This window comes from Takifugu rubripes, chromosome 15 (genome assembly GCF_901000725.2).
Source record: "Takifugu rubripes chromosome 15, fTakRub1.2, whole genome shotgun sequence".
Lineage (NCBI taxonomy): Eukaryota > Metazoa > Chordata > Actinopteri > Tetraodontiformes > Tetraodontidae > Takifugu > Takifugu rubripes.
In genome coordinates this window covers 7,332,222-7,349,943 of record NC_042299.1, presented here as the reverse complement: position 1 = coordinate 7,349,943, position 17,722 = coordinate 7,332,222, and the positions used below count along the sequence as shown (strand labels likewise).

General features: G+C 43.4%; 3 protein-coding genes and 1 non-coding gene across 6 annotated transcripts; 1 reads left to right on the top strand and 3 right to left on the bottom strand.

The window, feature by feature from the left end:
* Positions 1 to 205: 205 nt before the first annotated feature.
* ndufa2 (NADH:ubiquinone oxidoreductase subunit A2) lies at positions 206 to 1,211 on the bottom strand. Its single transcript, XM_003970847.3, has 3 exons — positions 1,051 to 1,211; positions 596 to 702; positions 206 to 391 (listed from the first exon to the last, which is right to left on the bottom strand). The coding sequence occupies exons 1-3, from the start codon at positions 1,152 to 1,154 to the stop codon at positions 300 to 302; spliced, it is 303 nt and encodes a 100-aa protein (XP_003970896.1). The 5' UTR covers positions 1,155 to 1,211; the 3' UTR covers positions 206 to 299.
* Positions 1,085 to 17,618, top strand: LOC105417452 (uncharacterized). 3 transcript variants are annotated; one of them, XM_029848129.1, is made up of 6 exons: positions 1,085 to 1,214; positions 13,551 to 13,719; positions 16,691 to 17,057; positions 17,129 to 17,266; positions 17,332 to 17,397; positions 17,469 to 17,618. In XM_029848129.1, exons 3-6 carry the CDS (start codon positions 16,706 to 16,708, stop codon positions 17,537 to 17,539), a joined length of 627 nt encoding a protein of 208 aa, XP_029703989.1. In that variant the 5' UTR covers positions 1,085 to 1,214; positions 13,551 to 13,719; positions 16,691 to 16,705; the 3' UTR covers positions 17,540 to 17,618. The 3 variants fall into 3 exon arrangements, with proteins under 3 accessions (XP_029703989.1, XP_029703991.1, XP_029703990.1); XM_029848131.1 differs by lacking the exons at positions 1,085 to 1,214; positions 13,551 to 13,719 and adding an exon at positions 15,306 to 15,427; XM_029848130.1 differs by lacking the exons at positions 1,085 to 1,214; positions 13,551 to 13,719 and adding an exon at positions 16,396 to 16,492.
* Positions 2,644 to 16,696, bottom strand: LOC101061361 (A disintegrin and metalloproteinase with thrombospondin motifs 2-like). The gene is made up of 25 exons (XM_011611201.2): positions 15,238 to 16,696; positions 13,813 to 14,273; positions 12,544 to 12,721; positions 11,271 to 11,377; positions 11,117 to 11,200; positions 10,370 to 10,453; positions 10,134 to 10,287; positions 9,763 to 9,868; positions 9,481 to 9,624; positions 9,241 to 9,373; positions 8,676 to 8,789; positions 8,270 to 8,415; positions 8,111 to 8,200; positions 7,841 to 7,923; positions 7,408 to 7,541; positions 6,423 to 6,546; positions 6,268 to 6,348; positions 6,021 to 6,184; positions 5,774 to 5,933; positions 5,555 to 5,687; positions 5,160 to 5,370; positions 4,538 to 4,667; positions 4,388 to 4,462; positions 4,095 to 4,284; positions 2,644 to 3,890 (listed from the first exon to the last, which is right to left on the bottom strand). The coding sequence occupies exons 1-25, from the start codon at positions 15,323 to 15,325 to the stop codon at positions 3,143 to 3,145; spliced, it is 4,122 nt and encodes a 1,373-aa protein (XP_011609503.1). The 5' UTR covers positions 15,326 to 16,696; the 3' UTR covers positions 2,644 to 3,142.
* On the bottom strand, positions 4,004 to 4,076 carry trnam-cau (transfer RNA methionine (anticodon CAU)). The gene has a single exon. It is a non-coding gene; the product is annotated as a tRNA-Met (tRNA).
* Positions 17,619 to 17,722: the final 104 nt, after the last annotated feature.

Below are 17,722 nucleotides of genomic sequence, written 5' to 3'. Positions count from 1 at the left end.
AACAGAAATATAGGCCGTCCTATTTAAAGGTGACCCAGAAGCCATGAGGCTAGATAAATATGTACAGTTAGTGTCAACATTTTTGACTGTCAAGCCAAGCAAATTCTCAAAGGTGTTTAACATCACACCATTGATTTTACTTTTTTTAGATGCTGTTTAGTTGCCTGAAATTTGTCAAACGAACACATAAACACATAACAAAGTGACATAATCACAGCAAGGTTTATTTTTTAATATCAACAAATTTACATACAAACAAAGTGAAGCTGGGCTGAACCAAGCACAGAACAGGGGGGTGTTTAAGGTTTGGGCTGAACCAGTGTCTGAAGAGCTGAGGCCACCTGGTCAGCTGACATGTTGTCCACTGAAACACTTTTCTCCTTCCCAAAATCTGCACAAAAACAAACAACAAACAAACGTCAACACATTATTAGGTCATTAATGGTGATGGAACTTGAAGGATGGTTCTGCAGGTTCCCGGTTGGCCCCTGGAGCCATTGCTGGAACACAACTGCTACCAAAACAGCCTCTGCTTTAGAAGTGCACTGCAGCTTTGGACCACGATGACCAGGTAAACTGGGTTGTGCAGACTCACCGTATCTGGCCCAGATTCGAGCTTGGACTCCAGAACATTCTCTGATCAGGATTGGAAAGTCTGGGTTGGACTTTTTCAGATTCACATACTGTTGTTCCACAAAGTCCCTGCACAACAGAAGTAATACAGATTAAGTTCACGCAAAAATGTTTTGTAAAATCAGCTACAGATTCATGGTGTTTGGATACTGTTGCAAATAACATTATCCCCAGTTTGCAAACATCACCAATAATTTATTGCTAAATGAAGGTTATCTGTTAAGCGATTCCCTGCAATACTAAACCGAAACAACTTGAAGCAGTGATGATAAATGCGATGTTAGCAGTAGCAGCTAACCGCTCGTAGGTCATTCCCAATGCTGCTAAGCTAGCAGATGTCGCAGTTTGGGTGATTTCCTGTATGGTCGACGTATAAACAGCGTTTTCCTCTTTTCTGCAGAACACTACTGGACTCACCTCGCCCCTTTGCTGGCCGCGGAGTTCTGGCAAAGGTGGATACGGACCTCTCGCATATTTTTACCCAAAGTGGAGCCAAGGGTTCGCACTACGGTGGCCGCCATCTTGGCTTCCTGGTATGAAGGACGCTAGTGGGATTTTCAGCCCGGAGTTTTTCCTGTCAGGTACTGCGCGCATCCTTCAGGATATTGTGCACAGAAATCTCGCTACAATCTCATCTAGGTCAGTCCAGAATGCAACAAAAATGTAAATATGTTGACAATGACTACCTGAATTTGATACTTATACTTTGCCACAATTTGGAACAGACTCCAAATGACTTTTCTAAATGTATTTCTAATGTCAAAATATTAAATATGGTATGTTGCTTATACAAACCTGCATTTGAGTTAAATAAATACCGTTACTATGATATATTTCCAAAATAAAAGGCAAAAAAGAAATTAGGCTCATTTTGAAAACCCTTCATTGGTTTCCCAGTGTAAATACACTTTATTTCACAGTTTCCAAGAGTTGATTTTAAAATGCAAATAAATAAATATAAATGTGAATTTTTGTGCGAGAAGTAACTGACTGAAATGGTTTACCTTGTCATGAACGCAATAAAAAAGACTATATACAATCTGATTTATAGAACAGAAGACTACACTTTAACTCAAACAGCTCATCCTGAGTTGATGATGCCAACTGGTTCTTGTCTGATCTTAATGAGTAGAGGAACAAACTATGCCTACGCTTAAATCACTCAGCTGTTTCCACTCATCTGACCCTAAGTGCAGCCCTTAACACACACAAAAAAATGCCGTGACTCATCTGATCTGAATTCAGTTCGATGTTAAGCAGCTGTTCCTTGTGAGAATTTAACAAGAAGCAGGTGTACAATTCTAAATGTGATAAATAAACACTCAGACATCAAACTGATGCAGCATGCAGGCAAGGGATTAAATACACCATGAGAAGAGTGTTTAAAAATGGCTCGAAATGTAGGTACATAGTTATAAAAACAAATATTAGTGGATGGGACATTATCTTGATTCAGAATGCTAAAAAGAGATATCAATGTCCTAAGATTTTGTTATGTTTACATTACAGTTGCATATTTCTAATGTTGGCCCAAGTCATGCTAATGAAGCCAATTGGCTTTATTTGAATCCGACAGTGTTCTGGAGGTTACCATACAGCAGGCGTAAAACACATGTTCAGCAGCATCTGAACATGCTGGGATAGTGTTTTCCATAATTTATTGGCCATCTCTCATGGCTGCTAAACTGGATCATTAATAAGACAGATCAATATTAGCTGCTTAGTTTTAGCAAATGGAAATGTGTCAAGAGACACAACAAATGGCCAAAGAGAAATGGAACACTGTGATAAAAGGAAGAAAGAGCTTTTATCTAGCTAGAACATCCCCAGACCTGCAGAAAATCCCCTCGGACTTGACCCATTTAAAATATGGATTAAGGTTGGATTAAGAAATATGCAAACAATGAATCCCAGGCAGGATGTTTTTGTTGTAGCCTCGAGCGTTTATGCAGCGCAGAAAAACCTGGATTTACTCGCGAGTTTGGCAAAGGGAAAAAGGGTTTTAAAGAATTTTATGGTCTGTTTGCATTTATTTTGTTTCATTTACTACAACTTTATCTTCATCAGTCAGCCTGCAAGTCTGTTTTCAAACTGTTTTGTATTATTTCCAGTATAAAAAGTTGTGGCAGCAATAATAAATCTGTTTTTGAGATACACACGGAGCAGATGATGCAGCTTTCATAGAGCCAATCAGGGTACACTATGGCATTGGATTATAAGAGTCTATTTCTAACAAGTACATGTAAAGGCACCTTGTTGCTGAGTCAGCAAATGAGTGAGGCTTTATTTAAGAATAGGAGAATTTAATACAAAAATGATTTGCAAAATAAACAAATAAAAAAACAGAACATATTGCCACCTTCTGGTCTGACATAGTTTGTGATCTAAAATCCAGGACGTGAGACTCAGGCACAGCCACCAACTTGATGAGCCGGTTTCTTTGTAAGAGTTCCGTAACCCAAAGTGCACATGCAGCATCATGAAGTGGACAATGAAACCACCTGTTTTTCTATAACCTCACGCCTGTCCTACTCTCTTTAGTGCGACTGGACCCCCTCAGAACACCCTGACGTCGTTTCTCATTCAGAAGCTGCTGGATGCGCTTGTTTTGTGTTCGCTCGCGGACCGGCGGCATCCGGGGTACAAAGTAGCTTTGCTGGCCCTTGGACTTGTCCCCATCCAGGCCTACAATCCTGTATGAGACCTCATCCACAGAGTTGTCCTTCTTGGGAAGTGTTAAGAAAGAGGGCGGTGAGGACGTTGCTGTTGGTTCGATCGTTGTCAGGTTGATTGGGGCCTGTGGCTGTGTCCCGCTTGACGTGGTGTTTGGCGATGATGTGGCAGCGATGATGTCATCAGGACCAACTGAGACAGTGGTGTAGGAATCTGGGACAGTGGAGATCTTCACTGGTACCGTATGTCCCTCAGAGGGTACACCGACATTTGTAAGAGGCTCTGTGGTAGTTGTGGTTTTACTTTTGATTGAACGAGGCAGTGCTGTTTCCACCTGATGTCCCAGGGTGGTATTTGTAGAAGCAGCCATGGTTGTAGTTGTGACGACACCACGAGGAGCAGGCGGATCATCATAAGATGAATATTCATCGTAATTATCGTAATCCACATAAATGAAACTAGTGCTGCTTCCACTGGTGGGCGGCGGAGTTACATTGAAGCTCAAAGATGAAGTGGTGAGGATCCTGCCTGGTTCTAACAAGCTAGATCTTGATGTCATTGACTCCACAGTAGAAACCAACGCCCTAGAACAGAGAAAGGAAGGTGCCATTAATTTATGACAATTCACAAGGGTGAAAATTCCAAACTTAGATCCCTAAATTGCCTGCGTTAAAAGCCCTTCTTGACATAAAACAACTGCCCCGTGTGAGGCTCGAACTCACGACCTTCAGATTATGAGACTGACGCGCTGCCTACTGCGCCAACGAGGCTCTGAGACCACCTCTGACCTTGTGATTGTTGGAATTTTGCCAGTTGAGTTGCTGTTGCTGGAGTTACTGGGATTTTCCCAGTTGCTGTTGCTGATGTTTACTTTGCTGCAGGATTTGCAACACATCTGACGGTACCCTGGATTGGAGCAATACCGGTTGAGCGCCTCCATCCGGCAAAACACCGAGCGGTCAGCGCGACAACGCTGCCCTGGAGAAGAAGAGATGGATTGTTTCATGACTGCAGGTGATGGAGGGACCAAAGACCGACCAGCAATATCTATCAGGGATCTTTAGGAAAAGGAATTCCTCACTTGAAGATATGTTTGCAGTTGGCTGGTCTGTGTTGGACCTGGATAGCCACTGAATGATGGAGTTCTTCTGGTCACCTACAGGGGGAGACAAAAGTCACCAACATGCAGGCTGCAGAACCCCAGTATATTACCAGATGGGTCATTGCATACCACTACAAGGTGGAGCGTGACAGTTGCGGATTGTGATTGGTCGAGACCCAGTGCAGTTTTGGACTGGAACCTGGGGACTTGAACACATGACTTGGCGCTCCTGGGTCCCGTTTCCACAGGATACCGAACACTGCAAATACAAACAGGCTAATCAAATTAATGACAAAATAAATACTTTGAGGTTCGATTAATTTCCTGGTTGCATTTCAGGTAGAAGAAAATAAATGGAAAAGGTCAGTAGAATTTCATGTTATGAAATAGGATAATGGAGAAAGAAAAGATTAGACATCCAATGCAGGAAAGTGTTGAAGACCAGACAAAACCCAGAATGACTCGAAAGAAGCTATAAACAGATTAGACAGTACAATTTAGAATTTTTTCAAAATTAAAAACATTACCAGCAGTCCACAAAGAGGTTCAAATAATCTACATAAAAAAAGAAAAGTCAAAGTGGTTCTGATCAAAGGATGGGTAGTTCTACAGTAAAAAAAAAAAAAAAAAGAATAAAAAAATCAAAATGTTGGATGTTTGCGGAGGGTCAGTAAGGCAGGGTGTAAGTAGTCCAACCTTTACCAAGGTGGTAGTCTGTTATTGTTCTGTGTGCGGGTGGAACCGGTCATACCGGAGTCCAGGGCCCAGCTCTCCATGAAGGTGGGCATGACAAGCGGTTGCAAGCTCGTTTCCCAACAGGACGGTTGTCCTTGCAGAGGCTGCTGGGCACAGAACGCTGCTGCTGCCCTGTGCTGTGCGCTTGCTGACAGCTCACCCAGCGGCGCTGCCATCCTGTTTGACCACAAGAGGCGCTGCAGTCCTCCCACTCTCCAGTCACCCAGCTGAAAGGGATTTGAGTCATGATCAACACTTTGCTATCAATAAAAGTGCTGCAGCATTTTCTGACAGCAGTTGTTGTTCGTTTTTAAATGATTTTGTCTACTTGAGTTTAGTGCCATCATTGTTTTAAATTCTCTACTTAAATACATGGTGTGTGCTTGTAACATGAAAATGGACACCGGTTACCGTGGTGAGATGCAGGTATTGGTATTGCAGTTGCGGCTAATCGCTCTTGGTTTGTTGATGTTAGCACAGAACATCCTGTGGACCATTTTCCCATCAGATTTTCTCCTGCATCCAAACCTCGTATACTGTTTTCCTGCAGACACAACACATGTAACTATCAAATGGCTGTTACCATGGTAACAACAGCCAACTACCATGATGATAACCACCAGTTCAGACCTCCTCCACAGGGCTTGGAGCAGTGTGACCACTTCTTTAGTGCCCACTCGTACTGGATTGTGTCTTCTTGTACAAGGTTTGACTCCAGTGAGGACTGAAGACGATTCTGTATGATGTATTTGTATGACACCGTCACCTTGGACTCACCATGGGAATGAACCTTATGAACAATAAAAACAAGCAGTGGTTTCTCTTGAGAGATCATCCAAGCTTAGCATATTGGACCTTCTTGTACTGTTGCACCTACCATGAGCAGTACTCCATACTTCAGCGGTCCTCGGGTCTGAATGGACTCTTGGTTCTCTTTGTTGCTGTACTCCCAGGCCGCACCCATCTCAATCACCACTCGTGATTCTGGCAGCTCATCTTCATTGTTAAGAAAGAGGTGGTCTGTCTCTTGGTTCTTTAGTGCTGGAGCCAGAAACAACAAAGGTTTTATCACAGAAGAGACAGCAACAGGATTTCCTCATGAGGGAAAAAAATGTCCCTCTTACCCAGGATTTGAGGAGTCCCCTTGAATTCCTGGATCAGCAAGTGTCGTGCGCCCTTTGGAATTTCCAGAATCTTCAGGTAACCTGAAGATAAAGCTGATTATTTTTCAAGACCCATGAATCCAGTGCTGCAGTATGGATCTCCTCTGAACAGACACCTTGTTTCTTGGCACTGCGGGTAAAATTTCCTTTGACAATTTTGCAGCTGGAGTTGTCTCCACCACAGACGCCACATCGATCCTCTTGCTTGTCCGAAGCGATCTGTCCGTCACACCCTATGTGCTGCATTGAGAGAGGGTTGCAGGATGAAGAGAAGATTAGATATTAGCTGGACGTTATGTTTGCTTATCTCTATGGTGAAAGGTTTTCAGAGACCAAGAGCTTGTACTAAATGCAAAAATCAATAACCTCCAAAGGAGACAAACAAGAACTCCAGATATACAGTAGGTCTTTACATCTTTGCTCCTTCATTCCCACAAAAACTCAAGAACTTATTTACTACCCTAAACCCCCCTTTGTTTACCTGTGATTTCAATGTGAGGATTCTGGTTCAGTTAAGTTTAGTTATTGTTCTGATTAATCCTTTGTCTTTCTGCTTGTGTCTAGTTTTTCTCGATAAATCCGTCCAAATTGTGTCTATTTTATGTTGTGTACTGTTACACGATTTGTTACTTTCCTCCATGCCTAGTCTTGTCTTTCCTCTCTTGGTCCTCTTCCACATTTGGCTTCACATCTTCCTGATTGGCCTGATTGCCAGTTGTGTCTCAATGTCTCACCTGTGCCTTGTTGTCTCTCTCTCTCGTTCTGGTGTATATAAGCTGTGTATGTGAGTCTTTGTGTTACTTGTGTTTCAGTTCTTCAGTTTGGTTGTTTTAGTTCCTCTGTTACATGTTTCAGTATAAGTTAAGTTACATCCAAGTGTTCACTTCAGATTTAAGTACCCAGCCTTTGGTTATTTCAACATTGGTTTGAATGTTTTTAAATATTGCCCTTTGGATCATAAGCCTTTACAAACAGACTGTCTCTAGGATCTGGATCGTGTCTTCATTGATCCTGTTACAATATCGCTTCCATGCAATGCAGTATTTTGGTAAGGAAACATAAACCCTTAAACCTTAAGAAGTTAAAGATGTAAATAAAGACCTCACACTCTCCTTGGAAGCAGACGCTGTAGGGATCGTCATAGGAACACGGCGTTCCGTCATGCACCATTTTGTTCATGAAGACGACCTCAGAGGTTTCCTTGGACTGACAGTACAGACGGCATCGCTCATCAGCTGCAGACGCACAGAGAAAGAGTAAAGTAACATCTTATTCATAGAGTTTGTCAAGGTTTAACATCAACAGTTTGAGTATTTTGAGACTTTAAAGAGTTAAAGGGAGGAGAGGCCACAAGTTTCCTTCCAATAACAGCTTCCCAAGTGATGAGTTTAACATATGAACACACACACAGAAATACACATGCACACACACAGCAGAAAAAAAACATAATCTGATCTTTTAGCTTGGAAAAAGGAGTGTCTGTGTGGAAGTGTGTTGATGTTTGTAATGAATTTTATTATATGCGTGTGCTCACGGTCAGGATGTTGGTATGGCAGCCAGTGATGCTTTTTTCCTTCGTGTTCATAAAATGGATTCCAGACTTTACACTGATCCTCCCTAAAAGAGAAAAAACACAAGTCATCCCAAAGAAACACACCAACATAGCAACAGCCTGCTTAGTTATACAACATGAAACAGGGTAGGCGAGGCAAGACAAAACATTTTTATATAACAATCGAGTCGTATTTAAGATTCGCTCCAACTGATGTGCAAACGCAGCAGAATCACCAGCAGAATTGCTGACCTGAAATCAGACAGTGGGGGACACTCTTCTCTGTTACACAGCTGGAACTCATAACTGTTTCCGAAGCAGGTGCGGCCTCCATTGGCTGGACTGAGAACAACAACAGGTTAATGTCCCTGCTCCTCTGATACCATCAGTGATGATTGACGGCTCACTTACGCTGGGTTGTCACAGCGCCGTGTACGAAACGTGACCCCACCCCCGCAGGTCCTAGAACAGCTGCTGTCCGGACTCCAGCTTCCCCAGTGGCCATCTTGTCTCAGCATATCTGGGGTCAGCTTTGTGCAGACCCCTTTATAACAGTGCTACAAATGGCAGAAAGTTAGTCTAACACAAAGCTAGCTTATAAGACCTGGTGTGGCTCTGGTGTTGACCTCATTAAACAGAGCCTACTCTTTTACCCTTCCATTCACTGTTCAAATACAAAACTAAATGACCCTGATAATAAATTCTGCCAGGTTGGACTAAGTCATAATTTCATAATATTTATTGAAAATGTTATCTTGCTGACACTTTTCAATTGTTTGCTGAGGCTGTTGACCCAGTGTGGCCTGAGTGTCCTCACCTTTCCTGGTGCGCACTTTGTCCCATCAAGTGGAGGACCTTTCTTGGTTTTGCAGTAAAATGGGTTGTGGTAGTCACTGCACCACAGCTGCTTACAGGGGTCATGGGTTGTGTACTGGCACAAAACACATGCGTGAAATACAGAACAAACCCTTAGACATGAGCTCTAAATGCAGACCCCCATAATAAAACACCTGGATAGAACTATAAATGGATAAAAAAAACATCTCTTGTGAGTTAAACGTTAAAAGAAATTTAAAACAATGACAAATGCACCCCCATTGACTTTATCACCAGAGCTTTGGGACATTTGATCATCGTCAAAATCCCCCCATCAAAGTATGTGAACACATTTGTTGAAAATAGTCTAAACGGCCAAAGGTCCATTCGTGATGTCATTAAAGGTTTCTCAGCTAACATCCTGAACAGATGTGAACTTGGCCTGTAAGAGGCACACATCTGCACTGAACTCTCAATAAAATATACCAAAACACTTGCTGGTCCAAAAGGATTACATTAATCCGAGGGTGTAAATGTAGCCGGTTTGCAGAGAGTAAGAGACTTACAGCGGTACACAGACTGTACCCCGGTCCAAAGTCAAAGTGACACTGCTGATCCATGGTGTACTGAAACCCTGGTAACTGAGGCAAGACTGGCCAGTCGTAGTAGAAGGGGTCGTCACGGAGACAGTCGTAGGTACTGAGGGCCAAGAAGGATGAATAAAAACCAGGTCATCTGTGTGCTCAAGCATTGCCTGGTGGACGCTATGGGCAAAACAATACAGTAGAAATAGTAGTGAAACTCACTGAAGATACTTGTGTAGTTCCATCCAGCTACAGCGGGACCAGTGGTATCGGTAGAAAGTGGCCTGAACCCGCGGAGACATGATACTGCCCAAAGGTACGTCATCGATGCAATTGTTGGCCTCACCATCATGCTCCATCCCTAGCCTGAGGCAAGTACATTGAAAGGAAGTATTAAATCTCAGAGGATTTCTGAATTGTGTTCAAACAGCTGGCAGGTACATCTGGGATTCATTTTGTGTGTGTGTGTTTGTGTGTGTCTGTGTGTGAGAGTGAGTTTCTTACACGTGTCCAGTCTCATGGGCAGCTACAAATGCAGAGGTAAAACCATCATCGATGACGAGGACACAGCTCTGGTGTAGCTGGCACATTCCTGTAACTGGTGCATAGCCTGTGGAGAGAGTTACGGGAGTTGCGAGGGAGGACTCGGTCAAGTACCTTATTAACGGTACACACTTTTAACAAGTCAGATGTACAGTGTTAGAGGTAGTGTTGATTCTTTGCTGAAGCAGTCATACTCTGTTTGTAAGAAGTATTTTTTAGATACAAACTGCATTAACTGTACTTTTCATTGTGTCAAAGAGGCCAAACCCCTAACTGGTTTGGTAGATGGTATCATAAGGACTTCTAGTTCCAGTCAGTGGTAGCAGCAGTACCCTGCATGCCGGAGGGCCCAAACTCCTGCCTGGACAGGTAGATGGTGTGGTCGTGCTGCTCGGCATGGTTCTGCTCCCTGTGAAGCAGATACGACCATCCGCAAACATTCTCCAAACTCTTCTGGGGATTCCCTAGGGAGATTATCTCCAGGGACTGATAGGGGACAAAATTGTCACTCTTGCAGCTGTATTTGTGAATTCTTTAGACCTCTTGAGTTTTGAGATTGAAGGTTTACCTTTGATGCAGATAGGGCGATGATTTTGACTAGAACAATGTTGATGTTGGCACCCAGAGAATGATCCTGATAGATCTCATTAACCTGGAAGGAAGGTATGTGTTGTTACTCTACAGCAGTCAGATTAACCAGTTTTATTGAAGTGGAAAATCAACTGTAATCACAGGGGTAAATCAAGTGGACTGAATCAGTGGACGTACTCTATAATTGGGATCAGGGAGAATGAGAAGTTTTTGAAGAAAGCCAGACTGGAGATAATCTTTGTTTCATTTTGGATTCCTTTTCGTTTGAAGATTTGTTAGATATTGGGAACCCTTTCAAGCCAGTATCCAGATATCGATGAACTCTGGGCTGCTTTTTGCTAATGGAGTTTTCTTTTCAGGCTAAGGCCTCCAGATGTTCCCCCATCTTGCTTTAATATCTCTCTGTCACTTTGTTTTTGCTGATTCAGCTGCCAAAATGGGTGTAGGCTGTGAGCAAATTCCAGCTGAGGCCCCTTGTGAACTCTTGCCTCTGAAGGAACTTTCGAGACTCTGATGTTGTTGTGTTGGAAACATCAGCATCAAACAAGAAGTGATAGTCCTTAGTGTTTGGATGAAGACAAAGACTTTGTTGGATGATATTGGTTTTCAAACTTGTTCCTACCTTTGATACAGGTTTGGAATACACATTGATTATTTGAATCACATGATTTTTGCTTGTCACTCCTGATTTTTCAGGAGCAGTCCTGTTGTTGTTTGGACTTACTATGTTCATGAAGGTCAGGAGATATTTCTGAATATGCTCTCGGCCGTGGAAGAGATGAACAGAATAGTCCACAGCCAGCAAAACCTGGTGGAGGGAATGAGAGGTTAAAATGTTGTTTGTGTGAAAAGTTCAAAGGTCGAGACTCTTTACGAACCTCGATATTAAAGAGCTCTGCCTCCTCGATGTACCGCCGTCTCCGGGCTGAGCTGGTCTTTGACTCCAACACCCCCTGGTTTAAGTTCAGAGAACCTAAAAGAGGACCTAACGACAAAGAAAGTCCCCAGTGAACAGACGGTCCGGGCTGCAACGTCTGACAGTAAGAATACAGTATAAAGACCATTAAGTGACCCCCAGTGACTTTACAACCCTCTTCTAACTGTTAATGACCTTTGAGTGAAACTTACAAGTCTTCGGTGGCTCTCAGGACTTTCTCAAGGGACTCTGAGGTAAGTTTTGTTACTCTTGTCCAACTTCCTAAGTATTTCATATGGTGAGTCACACAGATCACATTAGGACTTTGGGTGTCTCTGCTACCTTCACTTGTTTCATATAATTCCATCGACCCCCAATAAATTCAAGCGACTTTCTCTTTCTGGCTTTGAGAATCTTTTGGAACGCATCCTTTCTCAGCCACTCTCACCTTTTTAGATTTAGCCTAGACGTGATTACCGGTATAAGAATAAGCTGTTATTGAAACTCCAGAATGTGTGTTTTTGCACCATAGCTCTCTGTAGACTCTGAGTCATTTTTGGTAATTCCTGAGGACTGAGCAAAAGACCATGTTTGAAAGATACAGGTCAGTGTCCTGGAGTCCAGTAAACCCCTGGAGCTCAACACAACAGATGAGAAGTAGATTTAGTCTCTGCATGAGAAGTTGATTTAGTCATGTCTTCATTCTATTATCAAGAACATTGTTGATTTTAACTCTTCAACATCTGGAAAAAAATAGCAGCTTCCAGTTTGTTCACCTTTTATAAGTGAGCGAATAAACCAGAAATGTAGATGCTGAAAATCCTAATTGTTCTGTCATATTCTGAATTATTTTTCACAGTGGAAAAAAAGGATTTTACATCAGCTACTGTACTCTCACTAAGTTCTGCTGGAGGCTCAGGAGAGGTTTGATAGAAATGGAAGGAACCTCGTCTTGACCTGAGTCAGAGGCTGAGGGAACAAACGATCCAACAACAATTCTTGGTTCAAAGGTTTGCAAAAGTTTGTCTGAACGTTGAGCTGCCACGTCCCAGCTCTCGTCATCTCTTCCAACATTCCAGGAACATTTGTGGTGTTTTGCCCATGATTATTTTCCTCTTCAAAGCAGGCACGCGAGCCGCATCACCCATTGTAGGTTGTGATTCTGGCTCGCCCCAGCAGTAATCATTGATTTTAGTCAGATCAGAACCGTTTCCTTTGAGCTTTCGTGTTCTCACCTCGGTGAAAGTCATCCATGCTTTGATTGACAGCTGGTGGTTTCTTAATAACAGCTGTAGAGCGGTATACGACATGCTTTCGCCCTTCTCCCTCCTCCTCTTCTTCTCCTCCTGCTGCGCTCCTCTGATTCAGGGGCTCAATGAAAAACTCCTCATGACCCATCCGGATCATCCCTGCCTGGAGACAGAGGTTATGTGCACAGAGGTGTTAACATGTCTTCATGCTACTGTGAGCTAATGTGACCTGTATTCATGCTTCTATTACAGTTTAATTTGAATCTGGAATCAATCCAAAATTCAGGAGAAGTTGCAAAAATGATCCAAATGATCCCAGATCGAACCAACTGTGTAAACATGCTGCCATGTGGTCGAAAGCGCGATCTTACGGAAACATATTTGCTTTTGGAAATCTAACATCCATACAAGCAGCAGTTTTCCACCCTGGATGTTGCCCTTAGCGCTTAGGAAAAATTGTGGATCCAGATGACGGATCACCTCTGTTAAGGAAGTCCTGAAAGCATTTTAACATGACTAAGCAATTTCCCTCTCACATCCAAAAATCATCACTTTTTGGTTGCCAACAGTCGATCCGTGGCTCCCGTTTCACGTCCACCTGCAGCTGTTTCTTTAAGTTACATCAGTAGCTGCGAAGGAAAATATTTCTCTTTCCTTCTCGTCTTTCTGTCTTTAAACGCCTCTCATCTTTCCTTCACATCTGGATTCAATCAGGCAGCACACTCCCCGCTGTAAGAAGTGCCGCTGCAGCGCCTCTCAGTCAACCGAAGCTCTTTGAGCTGCGGCCGGTTTGGCCGGTCACCTTTTGTAGCGTTCGGTTTTTGCAGTTTCATTTTGAACCTGTTTGTTTCTCCTTAGTCCTCTGAAACTCCCTCACTAACATCTTTTTAACATTTATTCATTATAAGTTGATGATTTGTATACTTTGCATGATGTTCATATGCATATGTTTATTTGTTTAGCCTGACCTCATTATTGTTGTTTGTTCACAGCAGCTAAAAGACACAAGAGGAACACGAGAGGACGTGATGAGGAAGGAGCAACAGCAGGAAATCGAGGGAGCAACACTGTAGTTTAAAGGAAAAGGAGACAGTGGCCCTGAAAGAGTGATGAGGAAAGACTGATAAAAATGGGCAGAAGGAGCAATGAGGACTGTGGAAGGTAGGCAGGAATTAAAAAATCAATGATGGGGAAGGAAGAGGGAAGAATCCACTGATGAAGGTGGAGTCACAGAGGAGTTCAGGTGACACCTACCAGCCCATCACAGTTGCTAATGGCAACGGATGTGTCCTCCACATTGGACACCTCTCCCGTGTAAAAGCAGTGTGTGTCTTGTATTGGCTGAGAGGACTTGCGTCCTGACTCCTCCCACCACTCCATGGTGGCTCTGGGAGCCACCAGATGAGTGTTGGGGTGCAATCGTAAATGGAGCTCATGGCCAAACACGGTCACGTTGTAAAAGAGCTCCTCTTCCTCTGCGCTTCCTCTTTTGGACTCTTCCTGCCAGATTGGTGGTGGCTCATGTTTGAAAGGCGCGTCTGCTTGAGTCTGCCTTCTGTTTCTAACTCGTGTTCCTGGGTGCGTCTTCACGTCCTCCTCGGGATGGGCATGTCTCTTCTGGCTGCCGGTCACTGACGTTGACAAGAAATGTCCTTCAGAGTTGGTCCTGACTGGATGAACGACGCTGAACTCTGACAAAACCTGGTGGAGAGAATCTGAGAGCAGAAAATGTACGCATTTATTTCATCTTCTTCACGAAAAGGGTTTTTTGTAGCGAATTTGCTATCAAAATAGGAAGCCATGAGTAATGATGGCAGAAGAAATTGCTGACTCAGCAGGCAGGTCTGCAACAAAATCCAGAGATGCACCTCTTCCACAGCTATGTAGGCATAGGCATTTCTGCAGAAACCTTTTTAGTTCATGGTAGAACCAATTTTCCTCACCTAAATATTTAAAACACACTGTTTGAAAAGACTTCAGGAAAAAAGGGGGGGAAAGTTATCTGGCTCAAGTACAGCTTCCTGCTGAATGACGTCAGTGTGTGTGTGTGTGTGTGTGTGTGTGTGTGTGTGTGTGTATGTGTGGTTTGATCGTTGACCTTTGTGACCTCAGAAAGATGTAGGACATCAGCTTTCTTGTTAAACACCCACACACATACACACACAGATTTTTTTGAAATATGATGAAATATAAATGGCTCACATTCCCCAAACTCTACATGCATAAACACAAAGATTTATGGGAAAAACGTGGCGTGGAACGGCCCGTGGTGCATAGCCAGACGTAAGGAACGCTCCTTCATTTGGGACAGATTAAATTTGCTGCCGGATACAAAAGAGAGCAGTGAGATTTATGGCTTTGTGAGGTATTAATAGTGTGGAGGAAAAAAGACAATTGGCAGCTGGAGGACATTCATAAACAAGATAAAGAACAGAAGAATGCTTTGGTATTCAATGAGAACATATAACATATACTGTGGATAGTGCAAGTGTCTTAAACCAAATTCTATCAGTTAACAAGGAATACGGCCTGAAACTTAAATAAAACATGGGAATTCTGCAGTGCAGCAGCAGTAACGACGGCAGTAGCATCATTAGCAACAGGTAAGTTGTTACTGAGGAGCAGCAACAGCAGCACATCTTATAACAGCTCTGTTACCACAGTGTCAGTGTGTCTCACCTGTGTCATCAGTGATGTAAACAGACCGGGAGAACTTGAGCGACAGGAATACCACAGTGATCAATAATCCGGGACGGATGCGCTCCATCCTGAGCCACAGATGGACAGACGGAGCGTGCAGACACAGACTGAACTCTCTCGCCAATTCCTCCAGTCTACCTCATCAACTCCTCCCACTGTCTGTCTGCAGGTCTGTCCGTCTATCTTTCCACCCCCTCATTGCTCTCTCTTGCTCTCTCTCTCTCTCTCTCTCTCTCTCTCTCTCTCTGCCGAAGTACTACAGAACAGGAGTGGTTGGTATCAAAGGAGAACTTCTAAGAACTCGGTTCTAATTCAAGGCAGTTGATGTATGACGTCCTCGCGCCCCCTGCCGGCCGGTTGCATGATGCAGCTGTGATGTGTTGGTCACGACTGCCGAACTGTGTCTCCAAATGACATCATCGGTTAAAGATGGCAGCTCTGGCGTCTGGACTCACTCAAATATTTCCAAGCTTTTCCGGCACATTTTGCCTTTGCTGCAGGAGATCACGTTTCCAGGCAAATCGGATGACAATAACAAACAGACGCACGCAGCCAAAGCCTGGACAGATGAAGCGCAGCCTGCGACAACAGCGCCACCTGCCGGACAGAATAATCATGCACAGCAAATGAACGGAGGCAACTTTGAGAGTTCAAACTTTTAATTTGATTCGTTTTCCATGACGGCACCCACAATGATTTAGACATCAATACAGAGATTTTACATTCATGTTATGCAATATCAATTAAGCGCTAAAGTAAAACTTACTACTAAATAATTATAAAAAATAATTATACTGATAAAATAAAAATACTGCTAATATATACACCAGACAGCCCAGCAACAGACAATTAAAATCGCTATTTAAACTCTTGTCTAAAGGAGCTGCAAGAGTGTGACCTTGGTTGGACGAGCACGCCGCTGGGGTCGAATGGAAGCCAAGATGATGATAATGACTGATGTTTAAGTTAAAAAGTTGTGGCTGCTGCAGCAGCTGTTAAAAGTGAGGCTGTCCGACCATCCCACAGAGATGCATTTACACACGAGCAAGCTGAGTGCCTAAAAGAGAAGGTTGCAAAATAAGTGCTTTGGGGGCTGGGTCAATATTTGCAGCCTGTGTTTCTGTTATACCTCGGACGACTGAATTAAAACCATGTGGTACTGTATGAAACAGCATGTGGTCTGTGACTGCAACAGATCATTTCCTTTTCACTTATACGGTGCACATTCACACAGGTAAGAGCTTCTATTATTTGTCCCGACTTGGTCAGTTTTATTTAAAATGTCTGTAAACATTATATTAGCTTGAGCCGCTGTGTGTTTTTCCATCTTTGCTGTATTATGTTGAGTATTAAGGGGGAACTGATTCAAAAGGCAAAAGTCATTGACACTCATCGAACACAGATAACTGAAAGTCTGTGTTTCCTCTTTAAGTGACAAAGGACTCCAATGGCAGCCATGATGTGCTTTTTGCTGCTGCTGCTCAACAGTTCTAAATCCGACTCCTCAGCCGTCGACGTCTTCACAGTGCAGAGCGGCGAGGCCGTCCGGCTGCTCTCAGGCCTGACTGAGGCCGAGCAGAAGCACCTGCACGACATCAGGTGGACGCACTCCAACCTGCTGCTGGTCATGAAGAACAACATGACAAAATGCAACGACGGCCGCTGCGAGCTGCTGGCTGACGGCACGCTGAGCTTCAGCCGCACCGAGACGCAGGATTCAGGAAAGTACTTGATGCAGGCGTTTGATAAGGACGGCAAACGATTCAAGGCAAAAGAAATCTTCCTTCAAGTGAACTCTGGTAAGTCCCAGCCCAACATGACCTTTGTCGCTACCTGAAAAAAGTGCTTCAACATTCGACTGGTTTCACAGAAAGCACCAGTGGCAGTGGCAGCGGCAGCATCCACATTGTTGCCACGTCCATCGCAACATGTTGCGTTTTCCTGCTTCTTTTGACTGTTACCCGTCACATCATAAAGAGCAGGAGGGCAGTGTTGCACAGGACCACAGGTAAGCCAGCGCGCGGAAACCCCAGAAAGATATCAGCTGATGACTAACATGGGCTTCTGCTTCAGATATAGAGGAAAATTTGTATGTGGAAATGCGGCGCAATACTATGAAAGAAGAAGAGACTTATTGTGGTAAGACACACACACACACACACACACAAATGCACCAATGAGCTAATGTCAACTCATTCTCTTCTCTCCAGCTCTCTACAGTAATGTTTCTATGGAAACACCACGATCACAGCAGGATTCTCCAGATGTGCAGGATGATTGACAGCCCCTCAGACAGCTTATGCTTATGTTGTCTTTTTTAGTTACGCTTTTGGTCTGCAATGGAAATTCTTTGTTCTGTTTATTTCTAGCATATAACAAAGTCATATTGTTATATTCTAGAAATATATACGTTATATGCTAGAAGTTTGTTATAGAAATATGTTAATATAGAAATATGTTATAT